The 26,190-nt window shown below is 40.7% G+C and overlaps 2 protein-coding genes across 5 annotated transcripts in view; one reads left to right on the top strand and one right to left on the bottom strand.

Annotated features, from left to right (window-relative positions):
- The window catches only part of sik3 (SIK family kinase 3), a 28,008-nt gene extending 16,570 nt beyond the window's left edge, over window positions 1-11,438 (bottom strand). For all 3 annotated transcript variants that reach the window (XM_086143479.1, XM_086143480.1, XM_086143478.1), the window contains exon 1: window positions 11,076-11,438. In XM_086143479.1, the coding sequence (XP_085999605.1) occupies window positions 11,076-11,366 (291 nt within the window). In that variant the 5' untranslated portion in view covers window positions 11,367-11,438. The remainder of the gene's footprint in view (window positions 1-11,075) is intronic.
- Window positions 11,439-15,431: 3,993 nt separating this feature from the next.
- On the top strand, window positions 15,432-26,099 carry sidt2 (SID1 transmembrane family, member 2). Of its 2 annotated transcripts, XM_086143468.1 has the most exons (26): window positions 15,432-15,910; window positions 16,000-16,121; window positions 17,651-17,815; window positions 17,937-17,982; window positions 18,206-18,307; window positions 18,713-18,796; window positions 18,895-19,060; window positions 19,803-19,896; window positions 20,072-20,127; window positions 20,362-20,388; window positions 21,291-21,329; window positions 21,466-21,540; window positions 21,963-22,078; window positions 22,161-22,234; window positions 22,392-22,458; window positions 22,554-22,627; window positions 22,710-22,833; window positions 23,377-23,494; window positions 23,777-23,913; window positions 23,994-24,102; window positions 24,190-24,266; window positions 24,712-24,758; window positions 24,840-24,945; window positions 25,049-25,159; window positions 25,252-25,365; window positions 25,435-26,099. In XM_086143468.1, exons 1-26 carry the CDS (start codon window positions 15,662-15,664, stop codon window positions 25,495-25,497), a joined length of 2,562 nt encoding a protein of 853 aa, XP_085999594.1. In that variant the 5' UTR covers window positions 15,432-15,661; the 3' UTR covers window positions 25,498-26,099. The 2 variants fall into 2 exon arrangements, with proteins under 2 accessions (XP_085999594.1, XP_085999595.1); XM_086143469.1 differs by lacking the exons at window positions 24,712-24,758; window positions 25,252-25,365; window positions 25,435-26,099.
- The last annotated feature ends 91 nt before the right edge of the window (window positions 26,100-26,190 follow it).

Here is a 26,190-nt window from a genome sequence, read left to right as displayed (position 1 = left end):
GACAAGGCTGGTTTCCTGTTGCAGTCAGGAAAGGAAAGAAAGGAAGAGCAAAAAGGGGGCTCCTGAGAGATGGAACTGCATCATCTATGATGGAATCAAATCAGTGCGTTTGTTTTGTTTTTGTTGGACTCCGAAGCTTCTTTTCAAGGATGTGGGACAATAATAGAATAGGTGCATTTGAAGAGTTTATATATTGCCAAATTTGCAAAGGTTGACTTCAGTTGACAATTCATCTCCCTAATGATTTCATATCTATGAACCTGGATTAATTATTTTCAGATGTCAAATTCTTTTTGGTGATTCAAACTAACACTTTCCTCTTGAGTCACTTTAGGACAAGCGGGTATATGAAATACCAATGCCAGTATAAAGGTTGTCCAAACTTTCACTTTGTTTCCATACAGACGTATTTAAATCTAAAATGTCGTCAATACAAATATTTCCATCTATCGACATTACCTATAACAGCTGGGCTTATTTGTTCTCTGCTCTCCGACAGCAGCTTCACTCACACACACTGCTGCAGTGCTGTGCCCACACAGCCCCACCTCCTCTCACTCGGTGCGGTGTGTTTTTCCTCTGGTTGGAGCCTGGTAAAGATGGTAAGTGCAGAGTCCTCGTGACAGGATTTGGAGGACAAAGACAACAGCAGGATGCCGTTTGGAAATACACTGTATTTAAGGCAACTAACCAAAGGGAGGACAGATGGCACAACCATTAATTTAACTTAACCAAGACCCCAAAGTACTGACACCTAAAGTGCATGCCAACCTGTGGAGATGCTGGTGACAGTGTCAATGACAGTGCCCCGCTGTATACAGTTACTACACTACGCAGATATGGCGGGACACTGGCATCAACGTCCTGTTGACAAAACAAATGCACAGAGCAAAATATTGCATCATTTTGTTTACATAGCAGACAGTCTAGGTAGGTCTACAGACACCACAGAGTCTGTCTGTAAAATATGCTAGTGGAATGAGGGAGTCAGTTGCCGGGGTTGATATCAATTAAATAAATTTTGTTATTTGAAACAGATCTCGCAGAAGTAGAATCTAGGTGATTTCATTTTGTAGCAAGCTTTATCATCACAAATACTTATGGGAATCAATGATTGGAACTGCATTGAAATTATATGCAGGGAATGTTTTGGAGGAGAGTTTAATGTAAAGCAAGATACGTTTCTGCAATAAAATTTATTGGGGAATACCTTGGCCAGGAAGACTGAGCATCATCACTGACAAATTAAGGGCAATGATAACTGGGAAAGTTGTCGATAAATTATTCTTTTTACAACAACATTTATCTGGAAGACATGTGTTGAGGTAAAACGGGGTTTTAGTGAGTGATTTATTTGCTAATAGAAAGTCAAAAAGGCAATAATGGAACACAAGGTCAAAAATCACAGTAATCAGAATACAGCATTTCATCAATGCTATATAGATTTATTAAGCATTAAAGTTACATTGACCAAGGTAGAATTAATGATGATTCATTATAATTAGCATTCTAGAAGAGGCTCCTTCAAAATAGTCATTGGTAAGATTAAAAAAATGTAACAGATTTTTTTCATTAAAGAAAAGTAAGTCACTCATTTGTTTTCAACAAGAAGCCCATTTAACCTTTCCTAATTTCAGAGCTTAATCAATTCAACTAAATAATTTAGTTGCTTTAGAAGACTGAAAAGAAGAAAAGGGATTTTTCGGAGTCTGTGATATTTCTGTTGTTAAGGTAGAATAATCATTATGAGTTTTTTTTCTTTGACTATAAAAGAAAGGGCATACTTTAATAGCATGTAATAGCATTACTATATTTAATCTTTTAAGGAAAAAGGAAGATCATAGGTTATGTCGGAGGTTTTTTTCCAGTGATACTAAAAAGGGAATTAACTTTTGTTTTTCAAGGAATCACATCCAATGGAAATATTCCAGTGTCATATGAAACACTTGTATGTATGTATGTACTCTATGTGTGCATGTATGTACATATGTTCGTCTATCTGGAATGTGTGCCCATCTCTTGAAATCTATTCTGGGCATGGGCGGTCATCCAATTTTTTTTGACATCACTTCCTCCTGCATCTCCTTGAGGATAATAATAGGAAATTTATATCATGTTAAGTCTCACACTTGGGCGAATGCAGACATTTAACACCACACAAGGGGACAGTAACTTCATTTAAATAGGATCGAAGAATTGGCCTATAAATTTCACAATGCCAGAAATAAATTCCCCCATTGAGTGTTTACATGCCTGACAAATCATTAAGCAAATTGCTTCAGATGTAAAGGAGGATCTGGAAATGTGTGGTGCTTATCAAGAGAGACCTAGCTGGGCCTGTGCTACTGATGGCTGATAAGCAGTACTGTTGGGTTTCCAGCTTAAGCTCTACTCAATGTACAGTAAATGTGTTGTGACTGAGAGTGTGTACCAAAGCAGCCTCAGGGTTTTCAGTCTGCCTTGCACTCCCTACCACAACTCTGGAATTTTCCGTCAAAAGATCTGGCATCACGCACACACACATGCACACACACGCGCACACACACACACACACACACACGCACACCAATGGACCCTCTCACTCCCTAACCCACTACTGACAGGTTTGTAGCAATGAGATGTGAAGTGTCACATAGTCCTTTCAATCACAAGACCATGACCTTAACAAAGCACCATTCCAGAGCAGCTGGTACCCAGCTCAACTATGGACGATGCAGTGTAAAAGCTGCACATCAAATATTGTTTCAAAGTGTAATAAGAAATAATATATTTCTAATGTCACCAGAGTATAATTAAAACTGACATTAATAAATTAGGGAGTAAAAGGCTAAGTGACATGTAAATAAGCGCATATAAAATTATTCATGTAAGTTTCCCTTTTTATCAAAATTAATATTGAGTTCTTTCAATTTAAGGGCTATTTTGTACTTTATGTAGATATTGTAAAGGTCAAATGGTTCTTACAACACATAGGCCTTCTTAAAAGCCAGGCAGAATATTCACTCTAAATTAGGACATGTTTCAAATCTGAGGTACAACTTTCAACCTTGAAAAAAGTGACTGTTACATTTTCATAAATCAAAATATCCTTGAGCACTTCCTTTCTGTAGTTGTTGTCGAGAATCTGGCCAGCTGGACCTTCACCTCACTAAAAACACCTGAATAAGGGTTACTGGTAGACTGCACAGAGAGAAGTTTTGAAATCCTAGCGTCTCATATACACAAGATGAAGTCAAAGCAGATTGCCATAATCCTCCGTTTTGTGAGTATTGCACATGGGTAATCACACAAATTAAAAGCACCAGCAATGTTAGTCAGCACAAAGCCTGTGCTCTACTTGTGTGTTTTGCACTTGCATGAGTTTATGTGTGGAAATGACTCAGCGGAGTGTGTCAAGAGAGTATAACACCAGGGACATGTAGCTGTCCTGATCATCACACGTTCACATGCATTATGGCTAGTGTCACAGATTCAACACATGGTGAACTTTGTTCATACTAATGTGATGAAGACACACATACATTCGACCTAGGTTTTTCCTGGATAGGGAGCTATAAGGTAGAATCCCTCCATCAAATTTTATGCCAACTCCAGGATGTTTTTTGGATGTTTTTTATGAAAATCGACATTATGGCCTTGCTGTCACAACAAGCTGACCTTAAGGATTTAGCATTACTCATTACTCTCACTATTTCTTTCTCAAAAAAAATAGCATTCAGTTATAGGCAGTCATGCAGTAGGCTGGATTTGGTTAGATTAGGACCATTGGCCTGGAGGGCTTATATGCTAAAATCATAGAGCCAATTTTGCTAGGTGCCCCCGAAGGAAATATCTTACTGACAGACGAGTTTTAATTTCTACATCTGATTTTAACATGGTGTTTAATTACAGTTAATTGTTGACTGGAAAACAGAATCTACAGACTGACTGGGATCTTTGGTGCCACTGAATTGATTCTTCTGTACTACTTCAGAAACTGTTTATTAGGTGCTTGCTAGTGCCCAACATACACAAAAATGCAATAACAAAATGGTGGCTGATAAAATTTAGAATGCACTGGCCACAAAGAAAATTTTTATTTCCCCACACTGTAACCACAAACACCGGAATTACGCTGACATAGTGGAAGTGTGGCAGTGTAGCCAATCATAACTGGCACGATGTCCTGGTAAATACAGGATAATGATGGACTGGAAGAGATAAGTGGAGGCTTCCGATTCACCCTGCGAGGCACTGTCCAAACTGTGGGGTGGTTTGAGTAAATGATAGTAAAAATTATTCATGTCTCCGCTTGAATAATGCAAACTTTAATATATGGATTTGTGGCCATGGTTTGTAGCTGGGTGTGCATCAAGCGCGGATCTCGGGTTCTTGTTCACAACTATGGGTAGGATTGGACATGAACTGGACCGGCATATCAGTGCAACATCTGCAATGATGCAGGTGCTGCAACTATCTGTTGTGGTGAAGTAGGAGCTGAGCTAGAAGCCTGGGGTCCCCCAGGAAGGGGGAGAGGGAGAATCGATGAGGACGGGGACACCAGGATAAACCTGCTCAATCTGCTGCCAAGGATATTGCCAAGAAGGCCCCTGACTAGTGATGGGGGTCAATTGCAGTTGGTATACATGTACATATGTACACATAATCCCAAACACTGTACAATCTCCATCTCCTTGTAACCTAGGAAAACAAAAGCCTTTTGATAAATTATATAAATATAATTAAACAGACTTGTGATGTGGAAGTCCTGAGAATAATTGGGGCCAATTTCGAGTCAATCTGCCATGTATGTATTTATATCTGTTGGGCTGAATTATATCACACATTTGAAGTTTTCCCAAATAAATTAAATGTTTGTCATTCGTGTCCTTATTAAGTAAAGGTTCAATAAGGGATTTCTGTCACAAATATTTAGACAGTAATATTTTGTTAAAGTGCCAGAAAAACCATCCTATCTAATACTTATTTTAAGGAGGCAACATAAACAATCATTTAAGGTTGAGTAAGTTTTATCTAAATCACAATTCCTATCATATTAAAGCATTACATTTTTGTATACACAGACTCTAAAAATTCTAACATGCCCAGCATCACTAACAACGTAGTGATGTTGGCAAACATGGTTTCAGAAAGAAACAAAAAAAAGACTGCCTCATCTACCACATTAAGGTACACGACGGATGGCAATATGGATCTCTCCACTTAACGGTGTGAGAACGCACCCAAGCAGAGGAACCATTGGCTTGGGTGAGGGGGATGACTGAGAAAGAAGGCACTGTAGCTGAGAGATCAAGCTAATATTATGCAATTTAATCAAGACAATAAGTGAGCCAATATTTAAAAAATGAAGTTAACAGGTTCAACATCTTCAAAAGGTGAAGAGTAAAATGATAGATGTCTTTTTTTTTTTTTTTACAATACATAATTTCAATGACCACACTCATTATCAATCATGATTGATTTATCTTATCAAATAACATGCAAGGTAATTAATTATTACAATGCAGTACCAAGAAATCAAAAAAGGTGCAGCAAGCTGAAAAGAGAAAGTTTGGCTGCCAAGCAAAATGGTGTCCATTGAATCCCAATTGCAGAATTGGATGTTGAAATTTTAAATCACAAAAATAATGAAATATACCCTGCAAAGATAAATTAATTGCTTTGTGATATTGTGCGATCAATATACTGAATGAATATCAAACAAATGCATGTCCTTTAAAGGCCTTGTGCTCTCTACAACTGTTTTAATCCTACAACATGTAATTGAAATGTTATTTTTGAACAAACCCCTTGACACTCTGTCCAGCGTGCTCTTAAGTGAAATCAAATAGTACCGTCCTGCTTGGGATCAATCTGCCAAATTAAAAGGTTTGCCACTTTTTTTATTCGGTGCAATTATAAATTCTTTTTCTTTCGTTTCAGGAAATTAATGATTGATAATATGAATAATATCATACAACAGAGCAGGATGGATAAGCAGTACTGTTTATAGTACTAGTGGTGTTATCTTTAAACCTTAAAATCGATCCCTCATTTCAGGGGTTCTTTAGTATCGGTTTACTATACCAAATCTTACTGCAAGCAATAACCACATAATGACAGGGAACACAAAGGAAAGAACACATTCGGAATCAGAAATTGTTATGAGGAATGGATACGCGGCGTAAAAGGTGAGGAGTATGTGCAACAGTACATATTTTTTGGATCCATATACTGCTAGATTAGTATAGGTCATTTCTTCCATTGGATTTGGCTCACAAGAAAACGGCACCAAAAAAAACAGAAACATACAAGAGCAAATTGATATACAAGATTCAATTATATAATCAAATGAGAACATTGGAGAGGTGAAGCAAATTGAGAATGGAATTGGGGGAAATCATATGGATTCTCAACATTGCCTACTAATAAATATATAAAATAAATTCTGGACATACACTTGCAAAATCCAAAGCTGCTGCTTCATTAGTAATGGTCTGGCAGTCCATAGAGCCAACGCCTACAAATATAAATGTCCATTATTAAAATTCAAGCACAATAAATGTTTCTGAATCCAAAGGCAAGATGAGTTATCAGAGTACCAGCTCATCAACCCAAAAAGGTAGAAAAGCATGCATTTTAATGATTTTTTTGTGGAAATATGGAAACGCTGGCATGAAAGCTGCATGTACTTTTCTACCTTAGAGGGCTAACAATGCTGAGAATGACAGGAGGGCAGTCAGGCAGTAGTCTTTTGTCAGATTATTCAGCCAAATTAAATTCTATTTGAATGTATGTTTGAGAAGCAGAGAGGAGATCATGTAGGTTGTGGGTGCCCTGTGTGCAAGTGTGTGTGTGTGTGTGTGTGTGTGTGTGTGTGTGTGTGTGTGTGTGTGTGTGCATTTTCAACTGAAGATGTGTGTAAAATAGTTATACAGTACATTAGGTCTGTTACCTAATGCTTGTGCCACCCTGTGCATTCTCTTACTCATGGGCATTTTTCTGTAGCTAAAATACTTAAATGGAAAAGACAGGGAAAGAAATGAAAACGAAGAGAGAAAGTTCTGATATCTAATAAGTCAGACAAGTCTGGCCTTAGGCTGTCAAATTGGTAAAGTTTTACCAATTAAAACAAAAAAAGACAATGCAATCAATTGCAAATTGTAGATCATACTTCCGAGCTCGGAAGAACAAGGAAGTTGTATCATTCATCTTCCATTGGCTTCGCTCAATCCCAACCATATAAAAAAATCCACGGTGAAACCCACACAAACAAGGGAACTGTAGAGCATATTGTAAGAGGAAACAGAAACGGGGGGAAAACAGGAGGCTTCTGAGCTACAGTAGCCCAGGGGGCGGAAGGCGGGCAATTTGCCTCCCTTGTCAGGTGAAGGAAAGCCGTGGGGAAACAGGGTCCACCTGTTCACAAAACAGAACGGGTGGTTTGCTGCTCACATGTGGGAGTAACAACACTCCACGGCTGGCCATCAGTTACCCTGAGCCTGCTGGATACATGCGTCTGCTGTTGCAGACGGGACTGCGGGACTGCAGTGAACTAAAATTTTGGACTTTCTGTAAGAGTAAAACCTGTTACATGGACAATGAAATTGTTACTCATGCAATTAGGAAATTCTGGTGCAAGTGCTCATACAATGTAAAAGGATTTACTTTTTTTTATTTAAACTCCTCCAATACTCCTACAATAATATCATTACAGTCCTGCAGGTTACAAATTAAAGTCAACTGACTGAATTACTTTTAGATATTGATATTGCATATACAAAACTATGTATTCAACAGATAGCCACAGAGGACGGTATTTCTTAGGTACTTCTTGCTGGTGCTGATTTAGACCCCCCTTTTCCTTTCAGAACCACATTGTTCAAGTGGTTGCCACTTGAACACAGTGATCCCATTGTCATATTTAAATAACCAGCTTGAGGTGATTTGAGCTATGTGACATGCTGTGTTATTATGCTTGAAGTAGCTATGAGAGGATGGGTACATTGCAGTCATAAAGGAATGGACAGGGTCAGCAAAAATACTCACATGTTGCCCGTGGTGGTCTAATGCTCAGCTGGCACTAACAGGGTAAAAATGTGCAAACAAAAATTCAAACATAGCCGTAGAACAGCAAGAGGCCTTAACCTTTGATGTGGAGAATGGATCTAGTCTTTTCATGTTAATGGCAAAAAATTCTGACCCTACCATCCGAATGCCACTGCAGAAATGGAAACTCATCAGGCCAGGCAAAGTTTTTCCAGTCGTCTATAGGCTGATTTGTGTGAGTCCATTTGAACTGACTCAGTTTTCTGTTCTTCATGGAGAGGACTGGAACCCAGTGTAGTCTTCTGCTACTAAAGCATATCAGCCTTGAGGTCTAAAGAGTTGTCCAATTAGAGGTCCTCTTTGCAAATATTGGTTGTAACAAGTTGTTATTTTTGTTGTTACCTTTCTGTCATTTCCTACCAGTCTGGAAATGGTCTACTCTGACCTCTGGCAGCTACAAAGCATTTTTGACCCAAGAACTGCTGCTCACTAGATCTTTTCTCTTTTACAGACCATTCTTTAAACCACTAGAGGTGGTGCTACATAAAAATCCCAGCAGACGAGTTGTTTCAGACCAGACAATCTGGTACCAAGTACCATGCATGCCCCATTCAAATTCATTTAAAACCCCTTTCTTTGTCAACCAAACTTGGTGTGAACTTTGGAAGATGACTTGAACATATCCCCCTGACAAAATGTCTTATGTTTGTCCATATCAAAAACCCTTCATTCAAAGCATGTGTGCATTCTTCATACTGTCTCAGTCAAAAGGTTCATCCTCAAAAATTGAAGTGCTTAAACCATTATCTCAATTTCTCCAACAAATATCAGGCTGGTAGCAGTATATAAACCTGTTGCTGTTTTCAACGAAAATAAAACAAATGAGGCATATAAAAGTACATCTCTCCTCTGGCTTTCAAATCAAGTGTGAATATGCAGGTCCTCTGCACTGCAGGGTATTGTCCAGCAACATCTGACAGAAGAGAGTGGATAGCTAGCTTTTTTTAACAATGAGCATTGCTAATTGGAAATACAGCATGGCTCTAAAAGTTAATGTGGTGACTGTTTTCATTTATGGCACCTCAAGGCATATAAAAGCTTACATCTATTCTTCTCATTTTCATGTGAAACTGGGCATGTCGACCCCTCCATTTCTATGTTAGAAATCTTGAATTGCTTGGTTTGTCAGTGACCACCATAAACAGAAATCAAACAAGGCATGCCTTTCATTGTGTCAGTCATTGCCCCACTGTCATTAAGTCCTTTGCCTGACTCACACTAACAGACGGGCAGACACACAAAGAATAAAATGCCGTGACCAACAGAACGTAAAGCCGGCTACTTCTGCTCAGATAACTCATTGAGCGTACAATTCCATATGAACTAATCTATAAATCTACGACAGTCACGTTTAAACTGTAATTCTCTCAAAGCGTCTTTCACTGGGTTGAATCACAGACCATGAAATTGTCACAAGTTTATGTTGGCTCCACTGGCTAGTAGACTCCTTGGGATACATGACGCAAAGCAGCCACATGACCCCCATCAGCCTATCTGTGTACATGTCAACAAGGGCATGGAGGTAAAAGCTGCACACTCAGCAAACTTAATTTGTATCATTAAATTGAAGGCTCGTCATCAGGGAAAAAGGGATACACAACATGACTCGTAAGTGAAGGCTTTCAGGTCGTATAATATAAATCACCAAAAGTGATATTGCGGAAGACATCAGATGTTGCCATAGCTTAAAGATGGGGGGGGGGGGTTATAAACACAAGCAAAGGCACCTACTGAAGCTGGACCTGTACTGCTAGCCCTGCCCAGAAAACATAAGTAACGTATGAGAACAGACAAATATTCTTCAAAAAGTAAAGCTTTGAAAAAACGAGGTCTGTCTGATGGGCCTGGTCCTAATTGTGATAGTTACCTATCATTTATTGCAAATATTTTAAGTGAAGAGATGACTAAAGACAAAAAGAAATGCACGCATCTTCTGATAGAGATGGAAAATAATTCCCTCATAGTAAGTACTTAATTCTCCCAGTATTCATGGTGTTTGCACTGATTTGAGCAGCGGGCATTCCAAAACCATTGACGGTTAATTTATGTTCTATTTCACATACTGTGTCAGACACCCCAAAACAACTGATATTGTAACGTACAGTTACTACCTGGACAGAGTGCACTGAACTATTTTGAGAGCGATGGCTAAACAGAAACAGCTGTCCATAGGAGGATTTTAAAAACAATAATTTCAACTTTTCTAAGTTGACCACGAATAGAATAGTTAGCTTTGACATAAAAGTTGAGCTACACATTTAAAGTGTCTGTGTCTTGCGAGAAAACCAAACTTTCTCCAACACGAAGGTGCTAATTGTGCTAATTTAAAATCACCTTCTGTTCAACTGCCCCCGTCAGTGAATTTGAAAAGGTAACATAACGGTCTCTGGCCGGGCCGAACTTAGTTTTTAACATCTTACGTTTAATTGGACGTGAACGCTCACGATACTGTTAGGGAAATACGAGCCGTACTTATAGTTTGAAGTGTGACATTTCAAAAACATTGTAGGGTAAATTTACCCGGAAGACTGCAAACTTTCGATCTGATGCGCTGGCAACAGTGAAATGTGCATCTAGCCAAACAGCTAATTAGCCATTAAGCTAAGCTAGCTACTGGAGACGGAACGCTCTCCGTGTCCCCCCTTTTCATCTTCGTCAATACCCTTCTCTCCGTCCTCTGCGCCTTGCCATAGATTAACCCCGGCCCTCTCTTGTCAGTCGTCAAGGATACCGCTTTATTAAATGTGTTTTATGGCATTTATTTTTGCCAGACACGGCTGACTCCTATAGACCCGCGGAAATGCCCTATGTTGAACGGACCCCCCCGTCCATAACAAGCAGCGGTGTCACTAAAGCGGGCTGGCCGTTGTGTCTCCGGAGCCCGAAGGCCCGAGCCTCATCCTGGATTTACGGTGGAAAAGACTGAATGTTTAACAATGACAGCTTGTAATTATTCACCTCTAGCGTCCGGCCTCCGGTCCCCTTACCTTTGCTTTGGTAATGCTGTGTGTGGCTAGTTTAACAACCGCGAAATTCCCCTTGCCGATGGTCCGCTCGATTTCATAGTGGCCCACTCGGGCTGGGGGGGGCCTGGTGGCCGAAGTGTGGACAGGATTGGGGATGCAGCCGGTGGCCGTGCCGGTACGACCGGGGTGGCTGATCCCGGAGGCCGGCTGGGCTCGGTTCTGGGAGCCCATGCCTGCGTGGGTCGTTCGGGCAGAGTGCGTAATCCCGGCCGCAGCGGACCCAGCAGCACCTCCGCTTGACACGGCCGCCATCTTCTCGCTTCTCTGCGGGAACAACAAGCAGCCTTGCGCAGCGCGCTTCGCGGGCACGCCCCCGCCCTGCGTCATTTTACGTGGAACGCGCCTCCGCAGCGCCCTCTCTAGGTTGTAACCATGGAAACGATGAGCGTAACAAATGACTTCATCCACAGAAACGTATTGTGGTTGCCGTGGTGACGGAGAGTGGCGCATGACTCTGGTTCCCATGATTCAGTGATTCCTGCTGCACACTCGTGTGTGATCGGACGTGTTCATGTCCTCGAAGGTATACACTGATGAAAGATACCGGTCTGAACAGAAAATACATCTTCGCGTTTAGTTTACATCGAACGTTATTAAGAAGTGCGCACAGCTCAATTCTGCACATTTCTCAGTCAGTCGCCGTAATGCAAAAACGTATATTGCTATAATGGCAAAATGCACTGGAAATCCAAAATATCCAATATCCAGCAATTTACCGTGATTTTTTTCTAAAAAAGAATCACTAGTTAAAACAAAAATAATAGCATCTTTCCCCCCCTGAAATACTATGAAGCAGACTGTTTTACAGGCCTCCATCCATCCATCCATCATCTGCCGCTTATCCTGCACGCAGGGTCGTGGAGGATGCTGGATGCAGGGTGTACCCCATGAGAAGCGGGGTGCACCCTGGACTGGTTGTCACTCAATCACAGGGCCAAATATTTGGACATACAACCACTCACTCGATCGGGAAAATTTTTCCCATTTTTGCCTACTTAACCTGATGCATGTTTTGGACTATGGGAGGAAAACAGAGAACCCAGAGGAAACCCATGCAGATATTAGATCCAGCACCTCATCATGATTGTATTAATTACAGCATCCTTTCACTGTAATGTTACCCATCCATTGCCTGGAAATCCTACATGGTCTGTGCTATTGTTTTTTTTTCTGGTTATTTACAAAAATTGACCTTAAATATTGACAATAAAATTATATTTTTATATCAGCTGAAATCTGATATGTGTAAAAGTAACTTTGTTTGATTATGAAAAGACTAATTTGTAAAATGATTAAAAGATATGTTTCTTGATTATAATTAAGTTTTTATTCAGTGGATTAGGTTTCTTAACAATAGCAATTGAGCCGTTTGTGGCCCTCGAGTACCCTCTACTGGTATTTTGACGGTGCATTCTCAATTGAAGGGATAAGAGTGCAGCAGTGTTAACACCTGTGCCGTCCTGTTGAACCAAGATATGTCCATGCTTTTATGTACATTCTGAGAATGTGGTTCTGCAGAAATCAGCTGTTTATTGCGTTTTCATACAACCCTGGGTACATCTCCTTCCACGTTGAATCACTTTGCAAAATAATTGTAGCTGACAGAACATTAACATTGACTGCTATCTGGTGGATGGAAGGATCACATTCACCTATCACTGCGTCCCCATTTCTTTAGAAATTAACTCTACATGCACATTATCACACAGTTTCCAAACAACAGTCTAACAATACCCACTGCAGGAAAATATCTGACATGAATAACCTACTCCTATGGAAACAGTATTGACTCAAGAAAAAGCATGTCTTTGCTTTAAGGTTAAGTCTATGAGGGTCATTGGCTCTGTTTGCAGATCTTCTCAGCATAGGTAACGTGTCTCTGTGCTCAATTGATACATTGCTATCTCCTGCAGGTGATAGTTGGTCAGCTGCTGCGCTGCTGCTGTGTCTCTTGAATTTTCAGCAAACTCCTGTGATTCCCTCTCAGGATCTGTTCATCCTTTGTTTTGGCTGTGCAGGATCTTGGTCTAACATCCTCCAGCACAGTAGTTTTTCTGCTCCATATTTTGAAATCTGCCACACTCAATGTGTCATATCTAGCCAATGGAGTTAGACTTCTCGAGGACTTGTCATCATTCGCTTTTTTGTCTCTTTTGAGGACGTCTCTTTTTCTGCCTGACCTCTCTGGGCTTCTTCCGTTGAGGTGTCTGCTGCCACCCGGTGGATGGAAGGATCCCCAACCCCCATCACCACACGCTAATGCTGTTGCAGTCTCCCATTACCCTGTATTTAAAATTATAATTTTGAATTAATAAATAAAATAATTGGGGCAGCAGATGATGATGTGAGATCTGATTTCCTTTGTGAGCCAGTAATAACTCTAATTAAGCTTGTCCCTGAGCTCATGAGGCCAACAGTAACTTATTATGATTTTATCCTTTGATTAGATAAAAGACAAACTTTGCCGAGCCTCTGAATGTTAAGTCTGAAATTTGATCACATGGAGTGAAGATAATCTATATAGTGCAGAATGTTAAATGGGTCGACGCAAACTTAAAGGGTCTCTGTAACACCACTATAATAAAATACTCTTCCTTTTGGCTGCTCCCTTCAGGGGTCACCACAGCGAATCATCAATGAAGAATGGAAAATGGACAGAGGTGATGTTGTTCTGTTCTCATCTACTGACCATGCTATGGCTTTCAGTACCATTACATTCACGTGCTATTGGCAATTAAACTTAAAAGTAACCTCTAAATGTTCATCTTTCTGTCTTGAGGCAAGGCTCTTAGGCTACGTTGCCCTCTTTACAATTTTGCTAGAAAGTTCAGAGGCCAGTTCATGATACAAATCACATTTTGACTCTTCAGCCCTCACAAATTAGGCTTAAATTTTGAGCATGACCAAACTCAAATGACATGAAACAAAACATTCATATATAACAGCATTAATATATGTATATCTTTAATTATTTCTGACTAGAACCAATTTATTGTGCAAAAGAATCTGGGGGGAGGGGGAGGGCGGACTGTATGTCACTACACATAGATACAGAGGCTGCCTCAAGTAAAATCTGCACTAGAAATAAAAATCAAAGAAGAGTCAAAAATCAAACACATCACAACGATGCAACCAAAGTTTGAAAGCTTCATAGTTTGGAGATCACTCTTCACTTATTCTGCTTGTCAAAACCATAGTGGCAAGCAGTGCAAATCGACCAAGTTGTCTGTACCAAGTGTCACAGTCTAGATTTTCCTGGTACACCCCAAGGCCTCCAAAGCTTAGATGGAACAGATGAATCTTTGAGAAATAATGCAATAAATGAGATGGAACTATAAGATTAAAAAAATGCCCACCTTACATCTGTTTCTGCTCCTGAGGAGACAAGTCGGAAATATTTTGCAACCCTCCATTCTGTCCTTGTGAGTATTTCCAATATTGTGTACTTCAGACTTTGAAGACATATGTATATACTTGGAAGCTAATTTTAAAGTCACAGTCAAACCATTTTAAACCAAAAGAGGTTTATATGTGCAATGGTAGTTGGGAGGATTATCTACACAAAGCATACTGTGTTAGACTGCTGCAGGACTGCTCTATACCATCCATCATATAATAGCTGTAAATCCCCGGCATGATGATTTTCAAGTCTATAGCGTATCGAGACATCACGTGTGCGCAAAAATCTGCTAACTATCCATTTATTTATGCATTTCATTATATATTATAGATAAAATTAACAGATAGTTGATCCGGTAATCTCAGTGGTGCAATATACACAATACGACACGTGTTATCCTAATATCGAATTATTGTTTAATTTTCAGCGATCGATAAAAATATAACAATAATAATGATGATGACAATAAATAACAGAAATCATAATCATAGTCTTTTTTTAAATTCATTTAAGTGAACGGGAGGGCGGGGGGGGAGTGTGACACTGATGTAAACATACGGATCTCTTAACATCAACAGGAAGCGTCCAGAGAAGAAGTCCGTCTGACAGAGACTGCGACATACAAACCAACTTATATCAGCTTGCAGGACATTGTTTTGGACCCCCTCTCTATTTCTTATATTCTCTTTCCCACTATCGGTCTTTTTGAAACGGGCACCGAATCTGAAACCTAACTCTTGAGATGAAAACATGGAGTTGCCTCGGCAGCATCTCAGCTAGCAATGCTAACGGTAGCACAGGAAGCTAGCAGCCCTTCGGGCTCCGGCGTCTCAGGTAGAGAATATTTGGACATTTTCGTATATTCGTTTTGAAACGGCCATTAGTTGCCGAATTACTGATAGTTTCGTGGCGGTTTCGGACGTCTGCGGGTCGAAGGACAACTCCCGAGGATAATGTAAACAACGCACTGTCACTAGCTTAACTGTTAACAGCTGCTGTTGTTATTAGTGGAAGCGAAATATTTCCTTTTCCTATTGCCGCCGTCTTTTGCTGAGTAATCACTTTAATTGATGGGGTGGAGTTTCCCTATGAGAGACCGGAGTTAGGTGTCAACACACACTGGGTTCTGAAGACGTCCAGGGACAAAATGGTCTTGAGGAGTCGCTGGAAATCTCGACATAAAAGCACCACGGAATCTGATTACCGCCGGCTGCAGCTGGTATCGGCGGCGCTGCTCTGGTTGTGTGTGACCCACATTGGGTGCGGTAGTGCGGCGTGGGAGGATACCCAAAACGTTATCCAGAAGGATGGGGAATTCGAAGTTACCTACAATGACACGGTTACAAGTGACAACCAGACCATGTACGCTTTCAATCACACTGTCTCCAGGAATAAGGTGAGTCATCCTCATGTCACTAGATGTAGCACACTGTATAAAGAATTGTACAATTTATTGGCTTCTGTCTTGCCTTGTTTGGGTTTCAGACAGAGGGAGTGCGTGTGTCCGTGGATGTGTTGTCACAGGATCTGAAGAGCACCATCCTTTTCGTGGTCCGACAGAAGCAAGCCGTGCTCTCTTTCCAAGTCCCTCTCATTCTCAGAGGCCTGTGAGTTGCCCTGTTGGACGTTGAGTGTAAATCCTCTCAGTTCTGTGTTTCTGCAAGAATCGGATTTCAGAATTGTATAATAGATTGGTTTGAGAAGAGCTATGAGGGATAGTTTCTGAATCACTTAACAAGAAAGACATGTATTGGTTTACCTCTCCTTGCAAGAGTCGAAGTTTGCAAATCAATCATTTTTTTGAATCCTCATAAAAAACGAAGAAACAGTTTGCACAGTTGTACTGCATGCACAGCCTGACCAAAGTTCATTCCATTTATCGATATGATAACTTTGTGGTCATACGTCATATCTATGCTAAATATACATGATGTGTCATTCCTCCTGTTTATGGATTTAACAGTCATGTGAACTCATGGAATTGATCTTGAAGGAGAGCCAACTCACTACAGTAAAGCCAGTGGTGCAGAAATGCATCAGTTTTAAAGCATAATCGATTCTGTTGCCTGTTACCCGTAAGAGTATGTCATAAGTTTGTGTCAGTTCAACGTCGATTTTCAGTTTTTTTATTTATGTCAAGTGAAAGTGACTGTGACACATATTTGTATTAGTTTGAAATGTCTCACATATGATTAAACGAGGTAGTGATATTCAGTTTTAATTTCCATTACTATTTTTGGTTCAGTTGGTTCCCTATAGTTCATCGTATAATGAATTAGCGAAATCTGCAGCCATTGAGGGGCTCTTATTGTATCTCAGGGGTCATAGAGCCTACAGCTTTTGTACTCAGTACTCATCATAATCAGAGGGGATTTCATAAGAGGTGTTGGCCAACAGTGTGCCGGTAATGTGAATCATTTCCTGCACTGGAGACATCCCTGGGGTTGGGGATTATGAACCATGCTTGCGAGCAATATCTTGAGTCACTTACAACACTTCCTCCTTCTGACGTTCCCCCATTTCCAATCTGAGTGGCCAAGTTCCTTTATCATGGTGTTTTTCCCCCATGCTTTTCAACTGTCTTATTTTTCCAGTCATTTTTTTATCCATGATTTTACATTGATTTTCCTCAGGGGTTATGGAGGCATCATTTTGTCAACCATAATTGACAATGCGTTAGAAGATTGCAGCTTTCTGATTTCCTTTGAGATCCTGTAAAAAGAGCCTTTTTTTTCATGAAAAAAAAAATCTATTTGCCACTGCTAATTCAGTGTAATTCTGGTGAGATCAAAAATTCCTCTTCCCCTAAGTGGTCCTTTACTCTCATCATTGCAACTTTCAAGTGTGCAATCTATATCTTACTCTAATTGATGGTGTGCGCATGTGTGTGTGTGTGTGTTTCTCCCATGTTTGCACTATTTCCCTATTTAAAGGTCTTGCTCACACTCTCTTCCACTTAGTTTAGGTAGTGAGACCTTCTTGTAGAACACTTCATCATCTTTGCACATCCAATACAAAACTACCCCACGAGTACGCACGGTGTTTGCTAATGACAAATAAAACTTTTATATAAACTACTTTTATCATTTTCCATCTTCCATACTCTCTCAATGTCTCCCCATCTCCCTCTCCTCAGCTACCAGAGGAAGTACCCTTACAATCATTTGGGACGGACACTATGCCAGCCTCCCACGCGGGCTGCCTCGGAGACCCAGTACTTCTTTGTGGACGTGTCTACTCTCTCCAGCCATGCCACAAACTACCAGCTCAGGGTCAGCCGCATAGAAAGCTTCACCCTGCAGTAAGTGATTCTGATCTAATTGCAAGCACGATGTACCAAACTGAAGCAGGTTTTATGTCAGCCATCAGTCAAATGCTCGTGACGCTAACAGCAGTATTTTTTTTTCTTACGCTGATAACAGAACAGACAAGAAATTCAGCTTCACTGCCTCCCCATCCCAACCGCAGGTATGCTTCTTGGTAGCATTGCTCTGTGTCTGTTAGAAAGCTGTCACAATACCGACTGACTATAGAAACCACAAGAATGTAAAGAAAATCAGTAGTTTAGTTTAACAGGAAATTGTGCATGTAAGAATTGACAACCATGGAATTAAATTAATTTACTGCTTTACAAATGATGCAAAAGTGGACTTTCCCAGTTTTCCGTTAACTTTTCTGGCACATGTCCCAGTACTTCAAGTACATCTTTCCAGATGGGGTCGATACTGTGATTGTCAAGGTCAGCTCAGAAATGACGTTTCCCTGCACCGTCATGTCCATCCAGGACATCCAGGTACTATGAATTCCCTTACTCTCTTTATTCATGTTCAAAGAATTATTATCAATGACATAAAACTCTCATAACATCAGCTAGAAATAGTTAAAAATCTCCATCCGCCTTTGAACAAAACAACAAACATTTTACATTTATTGGTGGGCTTGTCCACATTTGTACATCTAAACCTTTGTTGACTGAGCCAGTGGTCCACACGCCGTCATTCGGCTAAAATCTGCAATCTGGACTGGCAGGTCACCTGATCCTTTTGTTTTAGTGTAAACAATCCCAGTGTCACAGTAATGGGGTCATGTTTCATTTAAAAATTGTTTGTCAAGAAATATATATATTTTTTTGGCAATACATAAACACATTTTTTTATACGTATAATCCCCCTATCTCTGTTCATTTTTCTGTTTTTAGTGCCCTGTCTATGACCTTGACAACAACGTAGCTTTCATCGGCATGTATCAGACTATGACAATGAAAGGCGCCATCACGGTTCAGGTAGGGTTTTCAACCAAAAAGTCTGAGGCCTTAGATTAAACTAAATTAATGTTATCCATTACCAACCCAAGACTTATTGTCTCTTTTCTGTCATATAGAGGAAAGATTTCCCCAGCAATAGTTTTTACGTGGTGGTGGTGGTCAAAACAGAGGACGAGGCATGTGGGGGTCCACTGCGCTTCTACCCCTTGCGTCCTGATGAGCTGATAGACGCTGGAAACCGAACCAAGATTCTTGATGTTGTCGTCTCCCCTGCTATAAAGTGTAAGTGCACAGCCTGACTCATCCGGAGCAGACTATACGTTTGTTCAATTTGCCACCTGATTGTGTCCTATCACACCTTTTCCCATTTAATGTCATTGGAAACTTATCAGTAAATAAAGTCCAGGATTCTAAAGTAATGGAATAAAGTTAGGATTTCTGTGACAGTGAAAAGAAATAATTCGCTGTTAAAGATACATCCTGCAATCATGATGGGTGATTCTAAGTAATCAGGATCGTTAATTTGTCAAGGGACTTAATCGCTAAATAAATCTAAGATAAAATTATAAAATATAAACATAAATCTGATAGTGTTTGGCCAAGGGATGATAACATCATGGATTTTTAAGTATTCGTTCTTTGTTTATTTTGTTGCTTTGCTATTTGTTTATTTTGCTCCTGTAAATTCACATGAGGGATCACAGTTAAAGGGCATGAGTTAACTGGCAATCTGGCACATTAAAATAAACTACAGATAAATTGTAATTCAAGAACTTTCCACAAAAATCACTAACAATTACCACAAAAATGAAAAGCAAATACACTTGGATCCTTCCCTGTGATGGAGAACTAGCCTGTTCTCAGATAAACATGTTGCAAGGAAGTGAAAGACTCGTGATGCTGTGGCGGTGATTGATTAGTTGTAGTGACTGAAGGCTACGATTACACGCCGTTGGGCACAACTAGGGCAGATGGCTGAATGCCGGCATTGTAAGGGTTGATCATCTGTTTCCTTACTCCACAGCCAATGTGTATGTGATGGGCATGCTCTTCTGCCTTGGCATTTTCCTCTCATTCTACCTTCTCACCTTGCTAGTGGCCTGTCTGGAGAACAAGCGGTAAGATTTCTATGTCGTCCCTGTGAACAAGACCACTTAAATACCCTCAGGAGTTTGCAGGTCATATTAACTTTGTCAGCTTTATTCCTCACACCTCTTTGGGTCTGTAGCCAAAGCGTGCCGATCCACCAGAATACAAATCGTGCTAATTTGCATTTTCTCTCTGTTTGTGCAGAATGAAAAAGAAAGAAGTGTTTGAGAATCCTGCTGACATGTCACCTGCAGAGACAGGTAACCCAGCAACCATCTTTGGCAGACTGGTTTATTTTTGACCTTCTATGGCGGCGTTTTGGGTATACCTTTTTTTTTTTCATAGAAATTACTATATCTGCTCAGCAGATTACGTTAAATTTATGATTACATACACTGCTCCAAGAAAAGAAATTACCTAGCACTGCAGACTTTCAAGTTGAATCTAACATTTGTTACTCTTTCTCTCCCCCCACTCACTTACGTGTGATTCAGCTTCTCTGCTTGGAAAAAACACAGATGGTAAAAAGAAACCCTTGCCTCCTACTGTCTCACACCATGTTGCTTGTCTGCAGAGACTGCATACATTAGCTCTTGTTCTGACACATTTTTAGCTTACGCATAAAGATTTTTTTTTACACCATTTTTGCATGCTGAATTTTCAGGGTTCCTTTTGAAAATGTTTGATTTGGATCAACAAATCCTTTTACAATAACTGATCCCTTCCATTTTTATTTTGTTTGAAATTTAGTTACCAGTAAGTCATTATGACTATTAAGTTAATATATATGCAATCTCAATTTTCTCTCTCCTCAATATTGCACATAGTAACAGGTTATACATGGCTATAAAAGCCTTAAATGTCTGGAATCTTGGTTATTCACTTATATTAAATTCAATTTCATACGCAATACAATGTTTTGGCATCCAAAGAGCTGAAGTACTTTGAGCTATTCTAGCCAATACACCTATTATCAAGGAAAAACTACAATTTTGAGTCGCAGCCCCATGTCACAAAAGGGTCACAAATATTTGAGTCACTGCTGACGTGTATTTTTTCCTATCGAAGTCTCTGTCACACTTGCACACAAAATCCAATTTTGAAACCATTTACTCTTCCTAAATCATACACAGCTATGCATTATGCATATAAGAAGCCATGATGCATATTAGAAGGGTTTATGCATGCTCAAAGTGGTATCAGTACTTTTCTCCACCATGTCCAGGTCTTTTGATAATTTTTGTTTTTCGGGCACCTTGAGGGAAAAAAAAACCTGTATGTCACATATTTTCTAATTGGAATCACCACATGTTCTAATGCCTCTCTACTAACTAAACATGACCTGTGGTCATAACGTGGTGTTTGTGCTGTCATCCAAATACCATTGTCGTAAACCTGACAGAAACTGTTTGTGCGTCTACAGGCAAGACGCCAGGCTCGTCCTACGAGTATAGCTCCATTGGTGAGTTGTGGGAAATTTATATATATATATATATATATATATATATATATATATATATATGTTTTTGTTAATTTGTTTTTGATATGTCACATTTATGATGCTGGACTTTAAGTGAAATCACCATCTGTCACTCCAGGTGACAACTGCAGCACACTGAGCTCAGAGGCCGTCACTGATAGTGCAACATCAACTGACAACTATGGATACATGGGTATGTCAGTATTATCGGTACCATCACTTGACCTGGACACTGGCCTCCAGCCCAGGATTTGACCCGTGTGCGTGCGTGCGTGCCTTATGATGGGCCAAATTAACTTCGGGCCTATATAATCAACATGTCAGTTACCCATTAATAAGTTTCATCTCCAGACCCATCGGGGTTTAGATCAAGAGTGATTCCCGATTTAAAATCAGTGGGGTCACAAAACCACCACATCCATTACATTCAAAAACAGCTAAGCTAGTCATGGTGCAAAGAAGGATCCTTTTAGTTTAGCTTACATTTTTGACAACCATTATATCACAAAGAAACTCGAGAGTCCCAGTATCTCATCAAATAAATCAATCAAAATTATATTGAGCAGAAAGGCAGTGATTTGTCCTTTAATCCAAATGTCTTTCCTGCCACATCAGAGCGATCGCTGGACACTGTGGGATGCAGCAGGCAGGAGTCTCTCAGCTCAGTGGAGGAGGACGACTATGACACACTGGACGACATTAACTCCGACAAAAACATTGTCCGCACCAAGGTAAGTCTGATCAGTGCAGGTTGTGTGTTTATCATTCGGTAATCGGATACCGATGTTGCAATGTTTCTCTTGCTTGTTTTAGAAATATCTGTGCGTCTCTGACCTGGCACGCAAAGACAAGAGAGTACTCAGCAAGAAATATCAGATTTACTTCTGGTAAGGGCACAGCTCCCACCACAGCTCTGTGAGGTTTTCACAAAATCCCTGTCCTTTAATATTTTATGCCACTGTGTAGTTTAGGGAGTAACGATAACACTATAATGAACATGTACCATCGATATGCCCAAACGGTATCCAATTTTGCCCCTGCCAGGAACATTGCTACCATTGCTGTGTTCTACGCCCTGCCTGTGGTCCAGCTGGTGATCACCTATCAGACGGTACGTTGCCAGGAGTAAGCTGTGATTCCACCGGGAATAGCCTGATAACAGTAAAACAACACAGATATTTAACTGGCCTTCCCTGTCTTTGTCAGGTCGTCAATGTAACCGGAAACCAGGACATCTGCTACTATAACTTCCTGTGCGCCCACCCGCTGGGCGCTCTGAGGTGAGTGTGACGAGTGTGCATGTGCGAGCATGTGACCTAGCCATGTCTGCAGCAAACTTGACTCCCACCTGTTCTCCTGCAGCGCTTTCAACAACATCCTCAGCAACCTCGGCTACGTGATGCTGGGGCTCCTCTTTCTCCTCATCGTCCTGAAGAGGGACATTGTCCACAACCGGGCCCTAGTCCGCAATGACCCCAATGCACTGGTGAGGCATCAGACAAACACAGCAATAAACAAAAGAAATACCCTGACACAAGCTAATCATATGGGGGAGTTGGACAAAAACATTGCTTACATCTTAATGATTTTGTGAAGTCAACCATTGATAAAAACTTCAGCTTATGGCAAATTCATTCTCTTACACATGTTAATGTACCGGTAGTTGTTTTTCTGAACTCCTGGATTTTTAGACTAAGGGGAATTGTTTGGATGTCAAATTAAATGCAGCTAGTACCACAAACATATGCTGTTATACTGTACCAATATGAAAACATTCTGTGAATCCAAATTCTGCTCATTTATCATTATCCCAATCGTTTTTAACAAATTTGGGATGTTTGCTCAGAAACACATTCAAAAAGATTCATTAATGATTCAGCTGCAATAAACTGATGGATATGACGCTTAAGAAACATCATCATTTGGCATCTGGATTTTGGGGAAATTCAGAATGAATAGACCGATTTTTATCAACAACCAAAAAGAAGGCTAACCTCCTTGTTGTTGGTACTTTCCTCTGCTCCACCAGGAATGTGGCATCCCAAAGCACTTTGGTCTGTTCTACGCCATGGGAACGGCTCTCATGATGGAGGGCTTACTAAGTGCCTGCTACCACGTCTGCCCCAACTACACCAACTTCCAGTTTGGTGAGTCCAGATAAGGAGCGATTTGGTTGTATCATGTCAGCAGAAGCACCTGTAAAAGCAGCAAACACTGAATGAGAACAGAACTCAAAGTGTATAGCATACTGCTAAATGCTAAAGCTCATTGTAGAAGAAAAAAAATGGCATCTCACTTCAAATACAAATAGAGTATACAAACCGCTGATGACCAAAGTTTTAGTTCCTTTGTTACAGACAAGAACTTTTTTTTTCTTTGCAAAGTAGCAAGTTGTGTGTGTATCAAGACATTTATCTCCATCTCTGCAGACACCTCCTTCATGTATATGATCGCCGGACTGTGTATGTTAAAGCTTTATCAGAAGAGGCACCCGGACATCAACGCAAGCGCCTATACTGCCTATGCCTGCCTGGCCGCCGTCATCTTCTTCTCCGTGCTCGGAGTGGTACGTGCTCGCGCGTATGAGATCCGATGCCGTGTGCAGTGCGTGACCCTCCTCAGTCACTGCTTATTGTTTGTCTGTAGGTATTCGGGAGAGGGAATATGGTGTTTTGGATTGTTTTCTCAGTGATCCACATCTTGGCCACGCTTCTCTTGAGCACACAGCTTTACTACATGGGCCGGTGGAGGCTTGGTAAGGACCTGGCAATGATCTAGATCCAATAATCTCCCAGCATGGAAGAGTTTGACGGCAGCTTTCTGTTTGTATTGTCGGGGTCAGACTCTGGAGTCCTGCGCAGGATTGTTCACATCGTCTACACAGACAGCATCAGACAGTGCAGTGGACCCATGTACATAGTGAGTAAAGCCACGTCAGCTGACCAAAATCCTCACAAAATGTATGAATTTATGGCTTTTTACATACAGAGTTTTGACTTTGTGGACATTTCAGGCAGCCTTTTAAACTTTTTAAAGTTGAGCAAAAATGTCTATCCATCACACCGCTGAAGGCAAAAAAAAACGTTCGAAATGAAACACCAATATGAATCGTGTGGATTTTAACTCTGTAAGACAAGATGTCAAATATTTGCTCGTCAACAGCCCAGTAGCAGTCAGATGATAACACTGTCTACAAACACTGACATCTGAGCAAAAACAGTCTCCAGCTGGTTGCCGATTGTGTATTTTCCATTGTGTATACCATCTTGAAAATTGTTGTCAGCCAGATACGCTGTCACAAGAGTGTGTATATTAATGTCTTAAATTCTTATAGCTGCAATGTTTTTTTTTATTCAAATATTAGGACCGCATGGTTCTGCTGGTAATGGGGAACATAGTCAACTGGTCTTTGTGAGTAAACTGGTCTGGGTTCACCTAATGCTGTAAAAATGGAGCCGGTATGAAATCATACTGGCCCTCCTCTGTTTGCAGGGCAGCCTATGGCCTCATCGAAAGGCCCAACGATTTTGCCTCCTACTTGCTGGCCATAGCCATCTGTAACCTGCTGCTTTACTTTGCCTTCTACATCATTATGAAGGTTGGTCTTCGGTAACAGAAAATTCAAGATGATTTGAAGGAGTTTTTTCTTGTATGTAAAGCTTGGTGTGTGTGTGTGTGTGTGTGTGTGTGTGTGTGTAAAGCTGCGGAGTGGAGAGAGAATCCAGTGTCTGGCACTGGTGTGCATTCTCTTCACGGCGGTCGTGTGGGGCTTCGCGCTGTATTTCTTCTTTCAGGGTCTCAGCACCTGGCAGGTCAGTATCAGTTTTTACGACAAATGTCGTGTTTCCTGTTTTAGTCTAGAATGACCTTTTTAAGCTAGCGGTCTGCGTCTCCCCTGCAACAGAAAACACCGGCTGAGTCACGTGAACACAACAGGGACTGCATCCTCCTTTCATTCTTTGACGACCACGACATTTGGCACTTTCTCTCCTCCATCGCCATGTTTGGATCCTTCCTGGTGAGCCCCCCCTCCCCCCCAAAAATGCTGGATTCAGATGCAGCGCACTGACCACTGTGCCCCGTCTAGGTGCTTCTGACCATGGATGACGATCTCGATGCAATCCGGAGAGACAAGATCTACGTCTTCTAGATCCAAACAGCCCTCTGTGATGAGCTTCTGCTCCTCCCTGCCTTATCGTCCATTTTTGTCTCCTCAGTGTTTGCAAAAAAAGCACAGCCAGTAGCCTTTTTTCAGGCCATCAACGGGCATGTTTCTGCTTCCTGCAGCCAATCGGGGAAGGATCGCGGCCTCTCCCCTACGCTTCACAGACACTCGCGTGCCAATCAAGTCTGATTCTCTGCCATCATCAGTTTAACTGTGGTAATTAATGTTTACGGAGCGCTGACGACAAAAATGCACAGTCTTGCTAAAAGTACATTTAAGATTAACTTATTTTATATTCTCCATAATACATTTTACCAACAGCGTATTTTGGGAGGGCCGTTTTTATGCTGTATGGGCGTGTGTTTATAAACCGTCCTGTCTGTCAGTGGCCTTCATTGTTCTAATCATGTTAGTTGCATACTGTGCGCTGATTGGTCAGATCATGAGGCTCACCCACCTTCTCATCAGAGAGTATTGATGATTGTATTCTACTGCCCTGAAGTCTGACAGTGAAGATATTTTTTTTGTATTGTTCTGTCTGTTGTCATGAAATGAGCGGTTATTGAATAATAAAGAATTTTCTAGATAATCTTTTTTTTTCCCTGCTTTCTGATTTAGTCTTCATGTCACAAATTGTTGCTCACTGCTACAATTGCCCATTTCATGCCAAAAGGAGCC

This window comes from Fistularia commersonii, chromosome 3 (assembly GCF_037954325.1).
Source record: "Fistularia commersonii isolate RoL2024-O1a breed Wild chromosome 3, RoL_Fcom_v1.0, whole genome shotgun sequence".
NCBI lineage: Eukaryota > Metazoa > Chordata > Actinopteri > Syngnathiformes > Fistulariidae > Fistularia > Fistularia commersonii.
This window is presented reverse-complemented; position numbering and strand designations above follow the sequence as displayed.